Source organism: Enhydra lutris, unplaced genomic scaffold (genome assembly GCF_002288905.1).
Source record: "Enhydra lutris kenyoni isolate GAN:26980312 unplaced genomic scaffold, ASM228890v2 scaffoldscaffold43, whole genome shotgun sequence".
NCBI classification, from domain to species: domain Eukaryota; kingdom Metazoa; phylum Chordata; class Mammalia; order Carnivora; family Mustelidae; genus Enhydra; species Enhydra lutris.
The window spans coordinates 7,797,183-7,820,083 of NW_019154127.1; the positions used below are offsets into that span (position 1 = coordinate 7,797,183).

Here is a 22,901-nt window from a genome sequence, read left to right on the forward strand (position 1 = left end):
TTTCTTGTAAAATTTGAGTCTAGGAAATCTAAAGGCTTTTGTGACCACTGAATTATCTCCTAGAAACCTAAGTCTGAACCCAGGTCTGGCACTTAACTGAGTTCCTGGGCCTTACTTTATTCAAGAAGATAGGAACTGCCTACTCTCCCTGGTTAGTAGATCAGATGAATAATGTTTGTAAATCATTTGATACTGTAAAGGATGATGTATGCTATGGATAGGAATATATCAGTCAAGTTCTCTGTCTCTAGCACTAGGGATTTAGGAGTATAGAAGGATTTTATTTCCCCAGGAGAGAATGTGATATCTGGTTACCTTTGCCAGGTGAATGCAGACAGCTCTCTCTTTGCTTAATATCTGTGTTGTGATTGTGAAAGAGAGTGTGTATGTATTGGCATCTTTAAATTGTGTTAATCACTGTTTTAAACCTCTAGGGTTTTATACGAATTAGCTGCTGCCAATACTGTAAGATAGAATTTCACATGAACTGTTGGAAGAAGTTGAAAACAACAACTTTTAATGATAAAATTGACAAGGTAAGTTCACAGTTTGGATTTTGTAGTATGCTTAATTTATGTTAATTTTTTCCCCTGAGATTCTTAGGAAACGTTTTTAGTGAATATCAATTCTTTTCTGTGCATTCTAACCATAACTAAAAAGTTTTAAATTAAAACTTTAATGAAAAAGTACAAAATCAGTTTTTGTATTTATTTTATATTGAGATAAGGGCAATAACCATAGAGGCCTTTAATAAAATATTTAACCAGTTTTTATATGGGGAATCTTACCAAAAATAAAAGTTTAAATGTCTGATGTTAGTATTCTGATGTAGCATTAGGGTCTCACATTTTTCACTTTCTACCAAATTTGATGATATACTTTGTACTAAGAAATAAATTTGGCCCTGCCACTATTCATTGTGGCACTATTCATTTTCTTAATTAGCAAGATAATGTTGATTACCATTAGCTAGATATCCTTTGAGAGAAGGCACAATTTTGTAATCTTATTTGCATTCATTTGTTTCTGATTCCTATAAGCTATGGACTTTATTTATTTATTTATTTTTTAAAGATTTTATTTATTTATTTGACAGAGAGAGATCACAAGCAGGCAGAGAGGCAGGTAGAGAGAGAGGAGGAAGCAGGCTCCCTGCTGAGCAAAGAGCCCGATGCGGGGCTCGATCCCAGGACCCTGAGATCATGACCTGAGCCGAAGGCAGCGGCTTAACCCACTGAGCCACCCAGGCGCCCCAAAGCTATGGACTTTAAAAAAGAAAACTATTTTCTTTTTTTAATGTTATTTATTTATTTATTTATTTATTTTTATTATTATGTTCGATTAGCCAGCATGTAGTATATCATTAGTTAAGAAGACCATTTTCTACACTGCTTAGCTTCATATAAGCCCTTTTCTTGTTGGAGAGAAGAGTGAGGTGCTTGTGCTAGGTGTTTCTTAGCAAGAGGAATTATTCAACTTTGGTAGAAATAAATTCTCACATTTTATGCATTTTCACATAGTTAACTAAAGATACAATGATATAACCAAATAATTGTTGCCATTGAGTCACTTTTGCCGTGTCTTTGACATTAATTCAAGGTCTCTAGTTATACATGCACCCTTAGTGCTCTTTCCTGTGAGTTAAAATAGCCCCTGTAAATTAGTCACCTTGCACTAGGATATACTGAAGTAATGCATAGCCTAAGTATATCTTGATTTATAATAAGAAAAGGTCATCTCTTGATTACATTAATTGTCCTAGAGTTCTGCAGCTGTGGGCCAGCAGCTCTTGTCTGTGTAGCTGTGTTCTTTGTTTCTGAATTGAGGTTGACGAGTGACCAGAACATGTTCCTGTAGAAGAGGGTAAAGAGCAATGGCCAGTCCGTTCATTGTTTCTTAAAGCTTTTGCGTGGATGTAGGGTACATTATGTCAGTTCACTCTACAATGGCCAAAGCAAGTCACGTGGTCAGTCCTATAGCTGGGAGTATATTCCTTCTCCAAGGGAGGCTTTGAAAGTCAGAAGACAAGGAGCAGGGACTTTCAGTGCTTCCTAAAGGAGGTTTTAGACATATCTTGACTGTTCCTGATGGTTAAAATTGTGTACATATATAAATTTATTCTGAGATATAGCACTTGTTTTTTTTAATCAAATAGGATTTTCTACAAGGAATTTGTCTTACCCCTGACTGTGAAGGAATCATTTCTAAGATAATCATTTTCAGCAGTGGTGGTCAAGTGAAATGTGAAGTAAGTAATCTAATAGAGGAAAATATTACCAAATTGTTAACCAAAATGTTTATAACTTTAAAATATTTAAATTTGGGTAATTGTACAATTTGGATCTTGTGTTATCTAGGAGAAATGTTCCTTAATTTAAGAAAATATAAGAAATACTAGGATGTCAGAATGTATCTCTGCAATGAAGGATTCTCACATTCTTTCATTTCCTAAAAGAGGATACCTTTTACATTTTAGTTTCATGGTTTTTGTTCTTTTTGATAATCTTGTTTTCTTAACCCCCAGTAAATTTTGGGGTATTAATGAGGGTGGAGTTCTTAGGGAGGGGAGAGGATGTTTTGAAGGATTACCTTTCACTTCACTATATGGGAGTACTAAGAGTGGGTTGTTCTAAAAGTCTTTGTAGTTTATTTGATCTGGTTACTCTTAATATATATATATTTTTTTGAGCTTCCTAAAGTATGTTTACTCTTTTGTTCCTCTTTTCAGTAAATTGTTTTGCTAAACTTTTCTGGGCTTTTTTCTGGGTCAGAACATCATCCCTGTTCTATATCAAATTGAACATTGGCTGTGTGTGCTTCTGAACTGTTATTTATGGTTTTGTGCTTTACGTCATGAGAGTATGAGACAAATTTTGGATGTCTTTGTTTTGTTTAAAGTTTGAACACAAGGTCATAAAGGAAAAGGTTCCTCCAAGACCTATTCTGAAGCAGAAATGTTCTAGGTAAGATTTTTAACTATCAATCAGTAGTTTAATCATGTCTATTAGAATATACTTCTATAAATGCAGATTTCTAAATTATATTATTTTTAAAAATTGGCTGTATATACTTATTCAAATAAGTGGTGTTTAAATGAATTTTATGGATATTTAAAACTTAAAGATAATAAGCCTCTGGTTAAATACTTAAAGCTTGAATAAGTATTATTTGGTAGTTGAATTTTTAAGTAAAATTATGACATTTGATGCTGTGAAATGACATGTTGATTAATAGCTTTGGCATTTAGATAAAATTAATACAATTAGCTCTCAGTTGTTTAAACTTTAATTCCAAAAGCATTTTTCTTTTTTATCTCTCTTCAGAGAACATTTTTGAACCAATGACTATTTCTCATCCTGAAAAACTCAATATACTGTAAAAAATATTCACTTGTATATATTATTGTTTAGATCAAATAATTCCAGTCCTTTTTTTTTTTTCCTCCTTCTTTTTGGTCTTGCTTCTTGTCCTCCATTCCAAGAAGTGATTTTTTTTGTCTTTGTGACCAAGAAAAAAACAAAAGAAAAGATGAATGGAATTATTTGTTGAAGGGAATTCATTGTAAATCAAATCAAGCAAATTCCAGTGTTGTGGGCCATTATTGCAATGTGAAAATAATATTTTACTGTGTGATCTTTCTTTGAAATGAGTGTACATATGTATTATCTTGCAGGATAATTTATACTATTTTTATATACCCTAAGCAATAACTTACATACATGGAAATAACATTTGTACAATGTTTGCATGCCACCCTTAATTATGAGTTACTCAGTCACTGAGTTCTTGCTTTCATGAAATAAGTACGCTAATTTTAATTGAACATGTGTCAACAAATTTTTTATATTAAGGAGAAGATGCAGGCCAAGTTCTGTATTAAAAGGGAAACTTTGAGCTTACTACTTGGAGGATGGTTTCTGTAATAGGCAGATAGTTGACTGAGTTTATAACAAAGGCGAATTATCACTAATTGTAAATTCTTAACAGCCTAGAGAAGCTAAGACTGAAAGAAGACAAAAAATTGAAGAGAAAGATCCAAAAAAAAGAAGCAAAAAAACTAGCACAAGAAAGAATGGAAGAGGACTTAAGAGAGAGTAATCCCCCCAAAACTGAAGAGCAGAAAGGTATGCTAAAGTCAGAGGCATGATGAAAGTAATATCCTCTTGCTTAAAAGTATAAACACAAATATCCATCTTATTTGGGATTATATTAATTGTTACTGAATTGAAATTTAGATTTCAATTTGTATTTTAGTACCGCTACTTTCTTGTGTTGCTCTGAGATGGGGAGAGGTTGGTGTAAAGAGCACTGTATTTGGAAGCAGGACATACACAGGGATTCTAAATCCCCAGACACAGGAATAGCATAAGCTAACGTGGGGCAAGATCTTTGTCCGCTTCTTCATCACCGCAGTGAAGATGGAATAATAGCTGACGTGCATATTGCATGTTTGATAGTGTTCTGTAAATTCCACTGTGCAGAGTTAGATTCTAAAACACTGAACATGAATTAGCTATTAATTATCTGAAATAATGCTGAGTTCAAATAAAGAAGCAGTTCATAAAAGATGCTGTAGGGATTACCTAACCCTGCCTTCTGTTTTATGTTTGTCTCGTTATTATTCCCTGATAACCATGGGAATGTGATTATACTGTTCCTGTGAGCATATTTACTTCCAGGTTTTTTTTCTTAATTAAGAGTTTGTTTTTTTTTTTTAAGTTGAGGAATAAAGGACATAATATTACATGAGTTTAAGGTGTACAACATGATATATATATTGTATATTCGTATATATCGCAAAATGAGCACCATAGTAAGTCCAGTTAACATCCATCACAATGCATAGTTACAGAATTTGTTTTCTTATGACAGGAACTTTCAAGATCCACTCTTCAAGCTGCTTTGAAATATGCAGTACAGTATTATTATTTATTATTTTTAAGTAGACTCCACACCTAGCGTGGGGCCCAGTGCAGGACTTGAACTCATGACCCTGAGATCAAGACCTGAGCTGAGATCAAGAGTCAGACCCTTAACCAACCAACTGAGCCACCCAGGTGCCCCACAATATAGTAGTATTAACTGTAGTCACCGTGCTGGACATTACATCCCCAGGAGTACTTTCAGTTTTCAGTTGAAGTTATTCTTTCTCATTTTCTGTGACGACTGTTACCAAAATGAAACACTTCCTCTTGTTTTTACTTTTTATTTAGTATTCCATTAATGTTTCACAAATCAGTCAAAATTATCCTTCCTACTATAGAAGTCTCCAGTGAATGTTTGTTTTTTTTTAATTTTGGATGCTTCAAGAGGCTAAATGGCAATCCATTAGGGAGATGCATGGGTTGGGAAGATGAACTTCTGAGAGATTTTCCAGCCTGGAGTTAACATCTCCATGGGGACCTATGGTTTAGGATCCAACAGTAAGATGAATAACATTAACAATAACTACCAAATACTAATTGAATTCATAAATAAATGACCCTTTCAACTCTAGAAAAAATCCTTTTGCAGTCTTTTTGTTTTTTTTTTTTTTAAAGATTTTATTTATTTATTTGACAGAGACACAGTGAGAGAGGGAACACAAGCAGGGGGAGTGGGAGAGAGAGGAGCAGGCTTCCCGCCAAGCAGGGAGCTGGATGTGGGACTCGATCCCAGGACCCCACAATCATGACCTGAGCGGAAGACAGACGCTTAAAGACAGAGCCACCAGGCTCCCCAACCCTTTGCATTGTTAATGATTAGACATAGTTACTAAATATAAAGTATAGGTAGTGATGAGCCTGGGTTAGGATTATTGAACCTTATTTTAAAAGAACTAAGTTTTTAGATGTTACATGAATGCTGTACAGTGAAGGAGATAAGGTACTTTTGATATGTTTGATTTAATGTGAACTTTCATATGTTTTCAAAGGTATTATTAAGTATATTCCAAATTTAAAATTTCTTGAGTTTATTTAAAACATGAAGAATCCCTCTGAAGCATATTTTATATTATTATGTAGTGCTATATTATTTCTCTTCTCAGTTTATATCTTTGCAGATTGGTCTGTTGCTCACTTTAACACACTTTTATTTATCCTTAGAAACCGCAGACAACGTTCAGAATTGCCAGTTCCTTGATGACAGAATTCTGCAGTGCATAAAGCAATATGCTGACAAGATAAAATCTGGTGTTCTGAACACTTCCAAGCTTCTCAAAGAATTGCTTTCTTGGAAGGTTTTAAGCACAGAAGACTATACAACTTGTTTTTCTAGCAGAAATTTTCTAAATGAAGCAGTGGACTATGTCATTCGTCACTTGATTCAAGAAAAGAATAGAGTAAAGACCAGGATATTTCTGCATGTTTTGAGCGAGCTTAAAGAAGTGGAGCCAAAATTAGCCGCTTGGATCCAGAAACTTAACAGCTTTGGTATGCCACTGAGCTCTAGAGCTGCTGCTTAGTAGGAGGGGTGGACATCGGCCTCTAATCCCTTTTTCATTTTCTGTCATCATTTATGATTTTTTTAAAATGTAGGACTACAAATTTTTATGGTTAAAAATATTATTCCCTTCCAACTCAGTTTAGGTTATTTTATCGATAGGTTACAGTACACTTTGAAAAGGTGTAAACACAATAAAGTTTAGTCAGAAGATCCAGTCCTGTATTTTGCTAAAGTATTTGTAAATGTTTAAACGAAGTCAGTGTTAGGCAGGTTATGGCCCCGGGGCTGGGGGGGGCAGTAGCGCCCCCTGGAGGTGACTGAGTGCCCTCTGCGATCATCACTTCTAGTCCGATTCCCGAGAAAACTTAAGAGGAAGAGTGGGTGGAACTAAATGCTTAGGATCACTGAAAGCAAATCTGTATCTAAGGATTGTGAGAAAAATACTCCGAGGTTGGATCACAGGATTTTAAAACTCTGCTGCTGTTCCTGATTTTCCTGATTTGGTGGAGGAAGACCCTCCTCTCCCCCCAAGCAGGCCCTTTGCCCAGGGCCACGCGGGGACCGCAGAAAGCAGCTGCAGCTAGAGTCGCGGCCGAGCGCTAGCTTGAGATTTCTCTGGGTACCTACCAGGGCACCGTTTGTCTCGGTGACTTAGGTGGTAACTGGCCTCAGAGAGTAGGTGATTCGTTTGGCAGCTGTTGGACCCAAGGCCAGCGGGAGCCGCAGAGGAGCAGAGCCCAAAGAGTGAGATGCCAGGCCTCTGCGGTCACCCCCATCTGCTGGAAGTTTTAGGGACGTGGAGCCCTTAGAATTCTAGAGTTTCAGAGACTATATTGATAAGTTTCTGTCCGTAGAAACAAAGTAAGATAGCGGGAAGCTCGGCATAGTTGATAGCTAAGTGTTGCTGCTTTGAGCATAGGTCTGCATCGGTTTCTGGTCCCAGAATGTTACTTGTAAGTGATAAGGTTGTCATTTGCATCTGTTAACAATCAAATAAGTAAATTATAATGTTACTTTTCACTTTATTCTGCTTTGGAAGATAGATTAAGGAGAAGGATGCTTTCTGCTTATGCTTACCCAGACAAGAGTGCCTGCCACTGTTCTTCCAGTGTATGGTAGCATTTGAGCCTTCTAGCTCACTGACGGAAATGTTAATGTGTCCTTTTGATATAATTCACATTTATTCTGAAAATTAAAGGCATTTTAATAAGTATATACACATTATTTTAATGCAGTTTTTATTTTAAAAAGCTCTAAAATGACTTCAACCATGTTGAGTGGTAAGGTTATACTATATCCTTGATGTAAAGCTCATATTTATTTATTAAAGGCAAGTAATTTCCAGTTCCTGGAATTTTATTTCCTTCTCAACAAAAAATATATACTGTAGGGTCACGTCATGTGTTTGTTTAACATGAGAGGTCGGTTTATATGTGAGGTGTGGGGAGAGTAACATTTTAATTGTAGACGTGACCTCTTGCCTTCCCTTCAGTGAGCACATGTTTTCATGCAGCATGACGTCTGTAAGGTAACTGTTTCATTTGGAGGAAACCCATCCAGGGTAACTCTGACTCAGCAGTCCGCTTCATATGCTGAGAAACTGTGGCTGACATAAGAGGCAAGTTGTGCTGTATTTGAGATTGGTGGGAAGATAGACCAGAACTGGTCTTTGCCTTTTGGAGGCTGTGTTAGTAAGGGTAGGGGCTCATCATCCCTTCGGAACAGTGGTATGAGGTTGCAGCCGTTTCTTTTTCTGATTGTTAGAAGGTGGAATAAAAGTGGGAATAGTGACCATCCTGATTTTTGGAGGAGGGTAAGGAGCCATTAAAGGAGGTGTTGGAAGGGTGGTTTGTTTACCCCTTTCCTGTTTTAAAGGCACTTGCGAAGAATTTCCATTTTATTGTTACTATAGAATATATGTAGAAAAGAACTAAAATCTTGCTAGTTTGTACTAATTAGGATAAAAATCATTTTGAATTAGTAAAAAAGTTGTAATAATTTTACAGGAATTTAATGCCTTGTTTTCATTGCTGAAGTCTAATAAAAATGACCATAGAAGCCAGTAATATATGAACAAGTATGTAAGAAGGCTTTGGCCCACCTTATTCAACTAATAGATAAGAACTATTGTAATTAGCGTGTCGGTGTTAAGTGGTATTCCTAGAGTGCAAAGTAGCTTGAACAAGTTTGTATTCAGGCGTGTGTTTTCACTGAAAATCTCGGCAAGCTGTAACCGAACTGCTTTCAGAGATGTAAGATTGAATGGGATTTTATGGTAAATGATTTTTCCTTTTTCTGATTTGGGTTTTGTTTTTATTACAGGTTTAGATGCCACAGGACCTTTTTTTTCTCGTTATGGAGCATCTCTTAAGGAGCTTGATTTTAGCATCATGACTTTTCTCTGGAATGAGAAATATGGTCATAAACTAGCCTCTATAGAAGGAAAGCAACTTGATTACTTCTGTGAGCCAACATCACTGAAGGAAGCGCGGTGTTTAATATGGCTGCTAGAAGAGCACAGAGACAAGTTCCCGGTGCTGCATAATGCTCTAGACGAGTTCTTTGACATAATGGGTGTGTGGGCTGAGTTTCAATGTATATTATATCTGGTCTGACAGGGAAAACAAATCTGTGAAGAGCCTAGCTTATTTAATACTTGACAAAATAGAATTATTATGGTATAGCCTGCTTATTTGGGGAAGTAAGTGATGAAGAATAGTGATTTTTTTTTTTTTTTTTTTTTGGATGTCATGCTTTTACTCTGTTGAGCTAAGTGTGGTAGGGGTGCTCAGATGGGTGTGTTACACTGATAAGATACCTGCTCTTCTCATCTTAGATACATTGACAGTATCATCGCAAAGGTTGTTTATTAAATGGACAGAATTTATCAGTGAATGGCTTAAATTGTAACCTTCAAGAAAACATCGCCCTGCAGAGGAGGTGATGTTTGCAGAATCTAGAAATAGCATAGCTGTTGTAGTGGGAAGAACTTAGAATGGGGAGTCAGGAAAGTAGGCTGTGGCCCAGCTTCTTCTCTCATTCAGTTCCCTAAAAACCTAGTTTTTACTACTGCTTTAAGGCTCCCACCCAAGCTGGGTGTTAACTCAGAAATGTTTATGCTAGTTCCTGCCCTCAAGGACCTTATATTGTAGAAAAGGGAATGAGATGAATATACGAATAACTAAAATGTGGACATAAGCTCAGTAAGAGAGGACCCGAAAGGTGCTGGTGGTTGAAATGGAGGATCAGGCACTTGTGTTCTTCCTTGGGAAGGTGAAGCCTTGGTGCAGGGCTCGAGTCAGAGCTGTGAACATGGGTGTAGTCAGACAGCTGGACATTGGACTTAAGAGACATGGGGTTGAGGGGAGTTGGGTCACCTGTTTGGGTAGCAGCATGGAGTCCAGTTGAGCAGAATAGGATGACTAGTAGTTAATTCCTTAGCTTCTCTTGGATCTTAGTTTATCATTGAATGATAGGATTTGGAGCCCATGGTCTGTGTAGTCCCATTTTGCTTCAAAATTCTGATATTCTTAGATTCTAAATTGATTTTAACTTTTTTTTAAAATTTATTTATTTATTTGACAGAGATCACAAGTAGGCAGAGAGCCAGGCAGAGAGAGAGGAGGAAGCAGGCTCCCTGCTAAGCAGAGAGCCCGATACAGGGCTCTATCCCAGGAGCCTGGGATCATGACCCAAGCTGAAGGCAGAGGCTTTAACCCACTGAGCCACCCAAGCACCCCTGATTTTAACTTCTTATCTTTGGTACTACATGTGTGTCTTATGATACCCCCCCTTCCCTACCTTTCCCTCCACTTCCTCAGCATCTGCTTTACTGACTGTCAAGAGTTAGACTTTTAAATTTCATGCTTTTTTTTTAAAGGGCACATTAAAAGATCTGGCCTTGTACAAAAGTACCATACATTATAAAGTTCATATGTAAAAGGAACTAAAAAGATTGCTTTTTGTTGTGGTTCTTAGGAAGGAGCACATTCAAATATAGATGGCTTTGTGACTGGAGGCAACATATTACTTGATAGCCTGCATTTATTGCCATCAGTTTGCTGCTACTGTTAATAAAATGCTGTTTGGTGATTGAGCTTATAAAACCTGATGCTTGGATCACACAACAAAAATAACTAAAAAGGTCACCCTCTTAGTGTGCACTTTTTTTTTTTTTTTTTGGTACCCTAACGATGCAGTCCATCTGGCTATGACTCTTCCTCTACTTTTAGTCATAAAGTCAGAAGCCACCAGCCAAATGACTGGCCATCCCAACAGATTTTCTCCTCCAGTAGCTCTGCTTCTCACTTTTATCCCAGATAGTTTCAGTTTTACCTCGTTTCATTTAAAGGGATGATTCTATTTCTTAAAACTTTTCGGAATCCACTGGTCTTGTAAATGAAAGTATTCAATAATGTCACCAATGCTATGATAATTTGTTGGAATTCCAGCCTCTCTTGAACTCTGCATACTATTTTCCTGTTGGTATTTATTTGTAGACAGCTAAAAGGCCCCTTCAGGGCAGTGTGGCTGAACCCACTTCTTATTATCCCTAGAGATCTATTTTTTCTAAATTATTCTTAGTAACATTGTTGTATGTCTTGTATCTAAGCAGGAAACCCTGAAATTAGTCTCACGTCTTCCTTTTTCCTATTACCCCATGTCTAGTTTGTCAGTAAGCTTTATCTTTGATCTGTCCTTTCCTGTCCCTCTCCACTTCCTTACATCAGAGCCTTAGTAATCTTTCCATCATTAGACCATCCTGGTAGCCTCCAAACTGGTCTCTGTGCCTCTAGACCTTTCACTCCAGATCTTCCTCTTTATATTGCCACTAATGACTTTTCTAGAACATCTGATCGTGTAATGATTTTGTTAAACACTTGCTTCGTTTTGCCTACACATCATCTGCCTGGGTTTATCATTACTCTCCCCATCTGCCCTCTATACATGCATCTCATTTCTTGAAGGTGTGCAAACCTTCCTTGTGCTTTCCTGCCTGTGTCTTTCCTCAGGCATTTCCTCCAGCCATGTCCTACTCATTTGGTTGTTCAAGTCTCACTTTCATATAGCCTTCCCCCACCAAGCTCTCCCTGACCTCTCCTTGGGCCTTTATCCTTGAAAACTTTATTATTCCATTAGTTTTGTTTCCATTGTATTTATTGAGGCATTTAGCACACTGGGTTACAAGTGTTTGCCTGTTAGTGTATGTTGCACAATAAAACTTAGGACACAAGCTTATCTGTGGCAGGGACTATTTTTGCATTTCTGTATTCCCGGCACCTGGCATAGAGTTTGATCCCTAGAAAGCACTCAAATCGTGCTGAATTGGATTCACATTTTGTGGTTCTTTGTGGTTTGTTTCCTTTTAATGGGCCATTTTGCTCTTGGTTTCTAAACTAAATTAGTGTCAAAGCCAAATAAGGAGTAGAATATAGTTGATGATAGTAGTATCTGGGGTGGTTCCCTTTAAGGCTTAATGTGTTGTTTGGCACTGCAAACTTTCATTTTCTCACAAATCATCGGTATTTTTCTACAGATAGCCGCTGCACTGTGTTAAGGAAACAAGACAGTGGTGATGTGCCGGTAAGTTACTTGATTCCTTTAACTGTAGTGTGCTAATTTGTGTTAGCCAGAGAAGAGAGGAGTACCCAAGCCAGTGTTCATTTACATCACAGTGGCATTCTAGAACCAAATCTGGAGGATTTCTGGCTGATGTATGCTCATTTATTAGAAAGTTAATACCAGTCTTCCTCTTAGAGTGACAGTCAGCAAACTTAGGGGCTTAAATTAGACAGTATCCATAAAGTTTTGCAACTAATAAATGTTAATTTCAAGAAATAGGGAAGGAGTTCTTTAGTCTTCTCCTGGCATAAAAATGAAAATCTATCTTTAACGATTAAAATTTTAATGTTTTGCACTGTAAGGAAAGTAAAGAGACTTTGTTTTGAATGGCTGCGAACTGAGTTCAAGTTAAAATAATCACAGAGTTTTTCTTAGTAGGTTGTGGCAGTTTTCAGACAGAAAGATGCTTGTTTACTGAATTTTAGTATCAGGTCATCTGTACTTGAAATTTTGTCTTAATCTGCTGTTAAATACTGCCCAGGTAAGTATGGAAACACAGCTAACACAGCATGGGCAGTTAAGTGTCTTCTAAGTCCACTGTGCCCCCAGGGTTTAGCCAGCTGTAGAGCGTCTAGTTTAGCTTAGTAAAAGGAATGTCATTAAAATGCTAGTAGCATATAACTGGAGTTACTCTAAAAGACTGATTAGTTGCTTAAAATAACATAAACCTTCTTAAAAATGAGTTTAAAATGTTGGGGCAGTTTTAGTTATAGTCCTCATTCAGCTTTCTCCTTTCTGTTATAGATCATAACACTAGCGCTAATATACTAAATGTTATTTTTGTTCAGTATTTTTGTTATTTTATATATATTCAACTTGTGGCTAAAACACTATGATATCTTTATTGTGAGCTTCGTAATTCTGCTATTTGAGTTTTCATTGTTTTTTTCCTCCCATTTTTCCAGTTTAATTCTTCCAAGATAAAAAATAAAGGCAAGAAAAAGAAGCCAAAAGATTCAAAGGTATATTTTCTGTATCAATTCTTGTATAAAATAATTGAATATATAAATTAGAATTAACCAATTTGGGGGGATATTTTGAAGGATTTTATAGAGAAAGACTTTTTTTTAAGATTTAATCTAGAATTCATGCCAAGCCCATGAGATAAATAGGGTGCTGTTTATCTTATGGTGGGTTCTTCTTGGCTGTTGTATATGTGGGGGCTCAGGGGGACAGGAGTTGAGACTGGGAACAAATATAAGGGAGGATAAGAGCAGCTGTTTTTAAGTTCCACTAAAACTTGCCTTTTTAAAAAAAAAAAAAAAAAAAAAGGAGGGGCACCTGGGTGGCTCAGTTGTTGGGTGTCTGCCTTCGGCTCAGGTCATGATCCCAGAGTCCTGGGATCGGGCCCTGCATCGGGCTCCCTGCTTGGTGGGAGCCCTGCTTTTCCCTCACTCTCTGCAGCTCCCATGCTTGTGTTCCCTCTCTCGCTGGGTCTCTCTCTCTGTCAAATAAATAAATAAAAATCTTTAAAAAAAAAAAACTTGTCTTTTTATCTTTGACTTAAAAATTTTTCAGAGAATTGAAAACTACCTGAATGTTAATTTGGGCTTATTTATGGCTGTTGTAACTTTTATTACTATGTGTTCCTGTACACAAGAAAAATTTAGTTAAGTCATATATTGGCAGTTTGCGTGCATATTTATATAAGCATTTGGTTTTAATACTAATTTTGTTAATAGAGTTCTAAGGTGGAAAGTCATTTTCATTTTTCTTTTAAACTAGCCTATGTTAGTGGGGTCTGGAACAGCTTCAGTAACAACAAATAATGAGACTGTCACTTCAGGTGAAGATCATAAGTAAGTACAATTAAAATTTTTTGCTTCATTTTAATTCAAAAGTTTTGACTTAGCAAGTCGTGTTAATTTAACGTAAATTAAACTTGTGTTTTATTTCCCTAACTTCACTGTCTAAAGATGTGCATCTGTTAGGACAGCCTGATGTGATCCATCTTGGTTGAATAAATGGTGTGGCTTGTCTGCATTAAGAATTCATATAAACTACATTAAAACCACTGGGCTAATGACATTCATTAGATCAGTTTGGGAACTTACTGTGTGCAAGATACCGTGGGAAGATCCTAGAAAATAGTCCTTAATATGTTCAGTGAAAAAAATGTCCTATTGATAATCAGTAGCATATTTGCTATAGTAGGAGAGAGGAAGATGTTTCAGAAGCTGTGCATGATGTTGTGGTTTAACTTTAGATGTGAGCAGTTTTCAGTTGTGTCTGGTTGTTGAAACTGAGTTTTCAGGAAACGAACAGACATATGAAGAAATAAAAGTAGTGAGTAGCAGTGACCTTTTTATGTCATTCCTTTAGGGACTAGAAACCCATATTTTTTTTTCACATTTCTTAAAGGAGTTGTCAAAACAGGTGCTTTCCCACAGTCATTTTCATGGATTCTCTAAATGGAAGAATTCTTTTAAATTAAAATAGTAATAGCCTATACTTAGATAGCACTTACGTACCAGGTACTGTTCCATTGGCTTTACATATATAAATTCACTGAATCCACTCTTCCACCGTGAGAGGTAAGTACTGTTACTGTGTCCATTTTACAGATAAGGAGATCCGTCATGCACAGTATAGTTGAGTGGTACAATTGAGTGATGTGCCCAAGAACCTGAAGCTTGTAAATAACAGAGCCAAGGAATTAAAGCCATTAAAACCTGGTTTTAGAATTCACACTGAAACTACCACATCTTTTTAGAGTGCTAGAATCTTATATTTTAGAAAAAGAATCTTCTTATTAAGTGTCTCAATCTCATTTTGACTTAATAGCAGTTATAATAAAATCTTTCATTTTTCTCTTTAACAAGTTACAATTAATGTAACATTATACTTTTAAAAATGGGAGTTTCAGAAAATTTGCTCTTGGGACCAGGGTTGGTACTTAGTTAAAAGTGCTTACTCAGCGGTCAGGCATATATATGTATTTGTGGAAGGGTAACTTTTCCACATTGAATTTTCTGGTAGTGTTTTTTTGCATTGTAAAATTTAAGTTATACATTTTATATTATAAATTTTAAATTGTGTAAAATTGGAATATTATCTGGGTAACCTCACAAGTTTATGATTCACAAAATTGTTTTTTTATCTGCAGACGCAATTCAAATCCTGCAGGCCCATTTGTGGTACCTGACCACCTTCGGCAAGATGTAGAAGAATTTGAAGCTATCTATGAGCAGCACAGTAGTGAATATGTTGTCCGTAATAAGAAGCTGTGGGACATTAACCCAAAACAAAAATGTTCAACTCTGTATGAGTAAGTAGTTTAACATTCCTGCAAAAATTATTTTATACTGAAGCTGCCAGTTAAAGATCTCAAGTGGTTTGATTTGTGTCCATTGTGCTTATTAAAGGAATCATTTACTGGCTCACAAACCTAGGGAAGGAAAGTACTTTTACAGCTTTTGTCAGGTATTACACGGAGTTAACTGAGTGTTTTTAACTATTAAATTTAGAATCCTAGTAATTACTGGTTTTTGTCAGTTTGAGCTGCTTAATGTAGATATTTTCTATTTCTAAGACTTATCTGGTATATGCTGATAGGACCTAAAGAGTTTCTAGCCATAATGTTGTTGTTTTTTTTAAGATATATTTGTTTATTTGAGAGAGAAAGAGACGTATACACACATGTGCATGGATGGGAGTGCAAAAGGAGAGAATCTTCAGGCTGAGCGTGGAACTTGGCACTGGGCTTGCTCTCATGACCCGTGAGATCATGACCTGAGGTGAAACCAAGAGTCGGACACCTAACTGATTCAGGTGCCCCCCAGGTCCCCCCAGCCATAATCTTTTATCATGAATTCCAAGGCATATAGTTCTCCTCCATTATCCTTAGTTTCGCTTTCTAAGGTTTCTCTTACCGCCATCAGTCGTGCTCTAGAAGCCGATGGTCCTCCTTCTGACATATTGTCAGAAGGTCAGTTGAAGCCTAACAGTGCATTACAGTGCCTACATCACTCACCTCACTTCATCTTGTCATGTAGACATTTTATCTTCTCCCATCATCACAAGAAGGGTTGAGTACAGTGCAATAAGATATTTTGATAGACCACAATCACATAACTTTCATTACAGTATGTTATTGTAACTGTTCTATTTTATTATTAGTTAGTGCTATTAATTTTTTATTGCACCTAATTTATAACTTACACTTTATCATAGGTATGTATGTGTAGGAACAAAACAGTATAAATAGGATTCAGTACTATCTGTGGTTTCAGGCATCCCTGGTGGTTTTGGAACATATCTCTCTTGGATAAGGGTGGAGTTACGCATTTGACAAGGAGTAGTATGATGAGTTGATCTTACTGTTCCTTTGTTGGTGGATGTGGATGTTTTGCATCTCATAAGTCCAGTGACAAGTTAATACGTCTGAGTGGGGTGGATAAAATAATGGAGTAAAGAGTTCAGGAAAATCTAGGAAGCAATTAACTGTTTAGAGCTTACTATTAAGGCATTGCTACCTTCCTTAAGAAGAGAAATTGAGGGGCGCCTAGGTTGCTCAGTTGGTTAAGCATCTGCCTTCAGCTCAGGTCCTGATCTCAGGGTCCTGGGATCAGGCTCCAACATCAAGGCGCGTGTTGGGCTCCCTGCTCAGCGGGAGCCTGCTTCTCCCTCTCCAGCTCTGCCCTTCGACCTGTTTATGCTCTCTGTCTCAAATAAATAAAATCTTAAGAAAAAAAAAGAAATTGAGGGCTAAGACCTGCAATAAAAAACTAATTTAAAAGCTAACTATTCTCTCGGAAAACCTGTCATTCATCCATAATTTAGTCATTCCTCCTATTTTCCCCAGCTGCATTATTTCTTTTCAGTCTAGTTACGTTTGTAGATTCCTCTTCACGGTTTTTCTTTAGAGTTGAAATGCTGAACAAGTCATATTTCCAGAGAACTCTCCTGGATGACGTATGCAAACAGCTCTAAAACTATACTAGTTATTTCTTAAAGTATGGTAGGCTTTGCTTCAGACATCCAGAACTGAAGCTAAACTGTTATTCTGAGGACCTTGCTTCTTAAAGATTTATTACTATTATAAGTGGGAGGAGTTAAACAACTTAAGGAAAAAAAATAGGCTGATTTGTATTTTGATATAGAACTTAAAGTCATGAAGTTGTAGGAAGTTACACCTCAAAACAGTTGTTTCTTTGAATTTTCAAAAGTAGACATATGATGATGGGCTTAAGAATGATTTTTTTTCAGGGGTTCCTGGCTGGCTCAATCAGAGGAGCACATGACTCTTGATCCTCGGGGTTGTGAGTTCAAGCCCCATACTGGGTGTAGAGATTACTTAAGTGAACAAACAAAAACTTTAAAAAAGAAAAAATACATAAATATTTCTTTTAGGAGCCAGTGCATAAAAAGAAAGAAAAATGAAACTACTACAATTTTCTTTATGATAGGAATATAGAGAAAAAAAATATTAGGGAATCAAGAATATTGGGATCACTGCTTTAACTTTATCTTGAGTATTTCACCGTGAAGTAGGAGACTGGAAAGATTGGTGTTTAATTGACCTAATGCCCTTCTAGTTCTAATATTTTATGATTTTAGATAGTTGAAGCAAATTAAATTTCAATGGATAGTATTCTACACTTAGCTTTTCCTAATACCTCATCAGTGGTGTTACTTAGTTGGCCAGTGTTTTTTAACCACTTTGAGTTAAGCACTGTGGAGGATTGCAGAAAAAGTAGAAGATACGGTCCTTCCACGCAGCTTGCAAATAGTAGGAGAGCTGAATTGATCATTGGTCAGATAACAGTGTACTGCAAATAAAATTACTCTGAAATAAGAATCATGAGCTTGTATAAAACAGTGATTTTTTTCAGAGGACCACACCTAGAGTAGTAGGGTGGGGGCGCCTTCTGAAATGTTTTCTCCATCCTTATCTGTTGCTGCTGTGCCGGCAGTGACGGTAATAGCGCTGTAGGATGACCAACCGTGACCATTTCAGACACTAATGGTCATCATCCAGTTATGAAATTATATGTGCATATATACATAACTATTAATATCTCTGGCATATTAGCTTTTTTTTTTTTTTTTAAAAAAAACTCCTGTCACATTCAGTATGTCTCGCAGTATATCTCGTTTTTGTCTCTGGTCCTGAAGTGCAGAGTCTGAGACTTTGAGCGAGAACAGGCCATGATGAGAGAGATGAATCTTGTGTAACTTGTCAGATGCTGAGTCACCTCCATCATTTCAGTTGTGATCTAACATTTTTCTTTGGAGCTTTGGCCTCTGTCATGTCTGCTAAATAGCCACACCAGTACCACTGTTAAGTGTGCATTGATGGGTGGATTATTAAGAAATCATATTTATGCTATTTTGGACCTATTGTGTATCTTACAGAGATGATTTTTCAAGGCTAGTAAGATGTATAAATAGAATTAAATTCATTTTGTGTTGCATTTCAAATAATAGTGACTATAAAAATTTTATTCACAATATGGTTATAATACTGTTTTCCTTTGGGCTAGGGACCCGTGTTAAATTAAATTTTGTTCTACTCCAGTGTTTGAAAAATTCATTGCTTCTTAGCCAGTGGAAAAAACATGGAGGCTCTATTTCTTTGAAAACATTTTTTTCTGATTGTAAAACTAATAATATAAATTACTATGGGATTTTTTTAAATAAAGGAAAGATAAAAATTATGAATAATTCTATTACCCAGATACAACCACAGTTAATTTTTGGTGTATATTCTTTCAGGCTTTTAAAATGTAGATGTGTAAAACATAGGTTTTAAAATTTATAAACTGATTTTACTATAATTCAGCTTTGTCATAACCTTTTTCACTCAAAATGCATAGTGAGGATTTTTTCATATCCTTGACTATTCAAGAACATGACTTTTATTAGTTGCTTGATAATATTCAGCAGATCTTCACTGGCATTTACCTTGCTAGCTATTGAAAAGCTCATTGTCAAATTACTTAGAGTGGTTTCCTTGCATGTAATCTCTGTTTTTTAGTTATGCCATTTTGTATTTAAGTGTTTTAATCCAGGTGGAAAAGCTTTGTTTTTCAATGATTCTCTTTAGTATTCCTCATGGAGAGCAGAGAGTAAATACACATACACCATTCGTGACCTAATGGAAAGATTTCTCTCTTTAGAGAGATGGTAGAGCGGAAGTTCTGCCAATCAGCCAAAACCCTCAACAAGAGGATTCTCCTTTAGACTCTTCTGCTTTTAGAGATTTCTCATTAAAAATGAAGTTTGAGGGGCCCCTTGGTGGCTCAGTTGGTTAAGCAACCGACTCTTGATTTCAGCTCAGGCTGTGATCTCAGAGTCCTGGGATTGAGCCTCTTGTCGGCGGGGAGTCTGCTTGAAGATTTCTCTCCCTCTCCCTCTGCCCCTCCCCTCAACAGTGCTCTTGCACACATGTGCACTCTCGCTTTTTAAAATAAGTAAAATCATTTAAAAAAATGAAGTTTGATGGGAATCTTAAAGTGAAAACAAATCTAATCTGTTACCTTGCAAAAACAGTATGTGTATTGGGTAGTTTTCAGTTGTAGAGATTATCCTAAGGGGAAAGTAGTCATCAAAAAACACTAGGTATTAAAAAAAAAAAAACAAAAAAAACACTAGGTATTTAAAGTAGCATTGCTGATGAAAAGTAGTGGCGCTTGGTCTTTAACCTTCCAAGTATCAGTTACTTTGGTAGATGTTAATCATTTGCAAAAATAGCCCTTTATCTCAAGCAGCATCTGTACATAAAGTGGTTTCTTTTGCTTCAAAGAAGTGGTGTTTTTACCTTCCCCAAAAATAAGTTGTCTTTCTGGTTAGCGTTAATTTCCTAAGAAAGTCCCTTTGGAGATTTTTGCTCTTGAAAAAGCAAATCTTTTTGGTGATGTGTGTTATGTGTCTTTCTTGCTAGTTAATGCCACTGTTACAGACTGAAGACCAAATCCAAATGGAAGAGTAAGGCTCTTTGAGGCTGACCCCAGAATGGGGAAAAAAGTAGCCCCAGAACTGGAGTCCCAATCCAGAACTGGAGCTAGATTAAGGGATCGCCCCATTAATGTGTGTCTAATCTTATTGGTTTATTGATCAGACAATGAATTTCAGTACCTCTAAATCATTGTCTGTTCTTAAACAGAAAAATGTTGATTACTACTATATGCAAATTCCATAGGATCTTAGTGAAATTTTATGTCTTCTCATTTGACATTCTTATAAATTTTCTTTTCATTACTTTTAAAATAGATTGTGTAATTATATAATTGAAATTTATAAAGTAACTTTTTAATCTTTTTGGTTTTCAAAAAAATTTTTAAGGATTATTTTCCAAAGGGTAAACAATATTTTGCTTTTAGAGTATCATTGATTGCAGTTAGCTTTTGTCAGATTTAATATGAGTGTAATATGTTGGGGAGCTGTTGAGATCAGTCAGAGCTGAAATAGTATTTTGCTTTGGGAGAATTTTGGGAAAAATATTTTTTTCAAATGAACATGTATAAGTACTTCCTTATAACATGTAAACATAATTTTTTCCAAGTTATTTCTCTCAGTTGTTGGAGGAGCATGGTCCTTTGGACATGAGTAATAAAATGTTCTCTGAAGAATATGAATTCTTCCCAGAAGAAACTCGACAGATACTAGAAAAAGCCGGAGGTTTGAAGTCTTTTCTCCTGGGATGTCCTCGTTTTGTTGTGATTGACAACTGTATTGCACTGAAGAAAGTTGCATTGCGGCTCAAGAAAAAGAGAAAGAAGAAAAACATTAAGACAAAAGTGGAAGAAATTTCAAAAACAGGGGAGTATTTACGAGTCAAACTACCACTGAATCCATCTGCTAGGGAATTTAAACCAGATATAAAATCTAAACCAGTGTCTGATTTATCTTCAGCAGCAGCTTCTGAGGCTGTGAAGCCCAAACATATAGCTGCGAATTTGCCCAAACCAACCTGTGAGGCTGTGAAGCCGAAACCAGTGTCTGATAGTTCTTCTAGATCAGTTTCTGAGGATGAGAAGCCCAAAGAGGTCTCTTCTGATTCTCCCAAACCAGTGTCCGAGGATGCAGGTCACAAGCGAGTATCCTCTCATTCTCCCAAACCAGCTTCTGAGGATGTGAAACCAACCTACTGGACTCAGCCCCATTTGGTCACAGGATACTGTACATATCTCCCCTTTCGGGGGTTTGGCATTACCCAGACACCACCAACATACATAAATGTGTTACCGAGTTTGCCCCAGTACACTAACATTTACACACCCCTGGCCAACGTTTCTTCTGAGTATCAGCTGCAAAGATCAGTGCCAGTGGCGCCATCTTTTATAGCCAGTGACAGACCAGGGGAAAGCGATGCTGTGTGTTTCGAGGGCCATCATCTGAATGCTGAGAGTGCCCCTGGTAACCCGATGGCCCCTAAAACACAGATCCCTCAGGACTCTTCGGAAGTATCAGTAAAGACACAGCGCAGCACAGATGGTGCTGATACAGCCTTCAGTGAGTCTAACAGATGTGATGGTCACTGTGGAAATGCTGCCGACAAGCAGGAAATAAGACCAGACACTACCAATGAAGTAACGAATACTGCACGTACACAAGTGGTTGCCATACAGGTAAGACTTAAATAGAAAAAAGTTATCTTAATACTGAAGTTAAATTTTCCTTCTTATCTTTCATTGCCATTATATTTACTAAAATTCTTTTTAACAATTGACTTTATAATGGTTATGAAATCTTTTGCCTGGAAATGTTTAAAAATATGAACCCTTTTGTAGGGCATGATGGGTAATGCAGAAATAATTTTTGGGTCTAGTAAATAATACACTTTCTTCCAACCAAGTTTTATACCAGCTGAGAAATAAGATAGAGGAATCAGCAGATGGAGCCAAAACATCACTTTAATAATTAATAATGGCACCATAAGGATGATGTTGTTTGTTTCCATAGCGCTTACATGTCCTAACGTTGAAGCATCCGCTCACCCGTCCAAGCATAGTAGTGCTGGACGCAGGAAGCCTCCTATCTTGGGGTGCTTGCCCCACAAGACTTGCTGCATGGAGAATTAAGGGAAATGTGCTTTTTGCACAGGCAGCCCAAAAAAGCAGAGTCTGGGCTATATGTGTGACCAGTTTCTCCTACCAAAACAGGAGAGGAGAATGGGGGAGTTAAAAAACCAAAATAAAACACAGGTGGAGAGATATGAGAGATGCAAATAAAAGTTCCTCACAAGCATAGACTAAATTGACATTCTCCTGTAGTTCACTCTATAGGGTATGAATTCATTAACCCTTTGTTGGATTATCCCCCTCCTCATTACATTTTTGTTTTCTAAGAAAGCTTTGAAAGAAGATGTTAAGGGGCACCATGGTGGCTCAGTCGGTTAAGCAGCTGCCTTCGGTTCAGGTCATGATCCCAGGGTCCTGGGATGGAGCCCCATGGCGGGCTCCCTGCTCAGCAGGGAGCCAACTTCTCTCTGTGCCCCTCCCCCTGCTCATGCTTTCTTATTTCTACTCATTCTCTCCTACTCTCACAGGCTCTCTCTTTCAAATAAATAAAATCTTAAAAAAGAACTTTAGAGTAATGAGCCAAATTCCTTTTTGATTTTACTAATTCTACATATAGCTCTTTTCTATTACAAGTATTTGTAGAAAGTGTACAACATTATTAAAATTGTCAAAAAAACTCTTAAAAAAATTGTGGGCATGTCTTAAAATGTCATTACATGATGGATTTATTTTACTAGAACAATTGAGATAAATTTAAGTGTTTGTTTTGCCCCAAAGGTGTCTTGGAATGTAACACATCAAGAAGTCAATACTGAGCCATATGATCCTTTTGAGGCAAAACATGTGAGTAAAAATGAATTATCATGACATTTCTCTTGTAAATTTTCA

At 36.8% G+C, this 22,901-nt stretch overlaps 1 protein-coding gene across 6 annotated transcripts in view; it reads left to right on the forward strand.

Annotated features, from left to right (window-relative positions):
- The window catches only part of LOC111155775 (tetratricopeptide repeat domain 3), a 123,632-nt gene that overhangs the window by 67,185 nt on the left and 33,546 nt on the right, over positions 1-22,901 (forward strand). For 4 of the 6 annotated variants that reach the window (XM_022516166.1, XM_022516167.1, XM_022516169.1 and 1 more), the window contains 12 exons: positions 435-536; positions 2,156-2,248; positions 2,899-2,963; positions 3,988-4,124; positions 6,087-6,413; positions 8,749-9,000; positions 11,963-12,009; positions 12,954-13,010; positions 13,774-13,847; positions 15,155-15,316; positions 20,555-21,620; positions 22,791-22,856. In XM_022516166.1, the coding sequence (XP_022371874.1) occupies positions 435-536; positions 2,156-2,248; positions 2,899-2,963; positions 3,988-4,124; positions 6,087-6,413; positions 8,749-9,000; positions 11,963-12,009; positions 12,954-13,010; positions 13,774-13,847; positions 15,155-15,316; positions 20,555-21,620; positions 22,791-22,856 (2,448 nt within the window). Of the gene's footprint in view, positions 1-434; positions 537-2,155; positions 2,249-2,898; positions 2,964-3,987; positions 4,125-6,086; positions 6,414-8,748; positions 9,001-9,262; positions 9,317-11,962; positions 12,010-12,953; positions 13,011-13,773; positions 13,848-15,154; positions 15,317-20,554; positions 21,621-22,790; positions 22,857-22,901 lie in introns of all 6 variants that reach the window. The other 2 variants (XM_022516164.1, XM_022516165.1) reach the window with 1 other exon arrangement.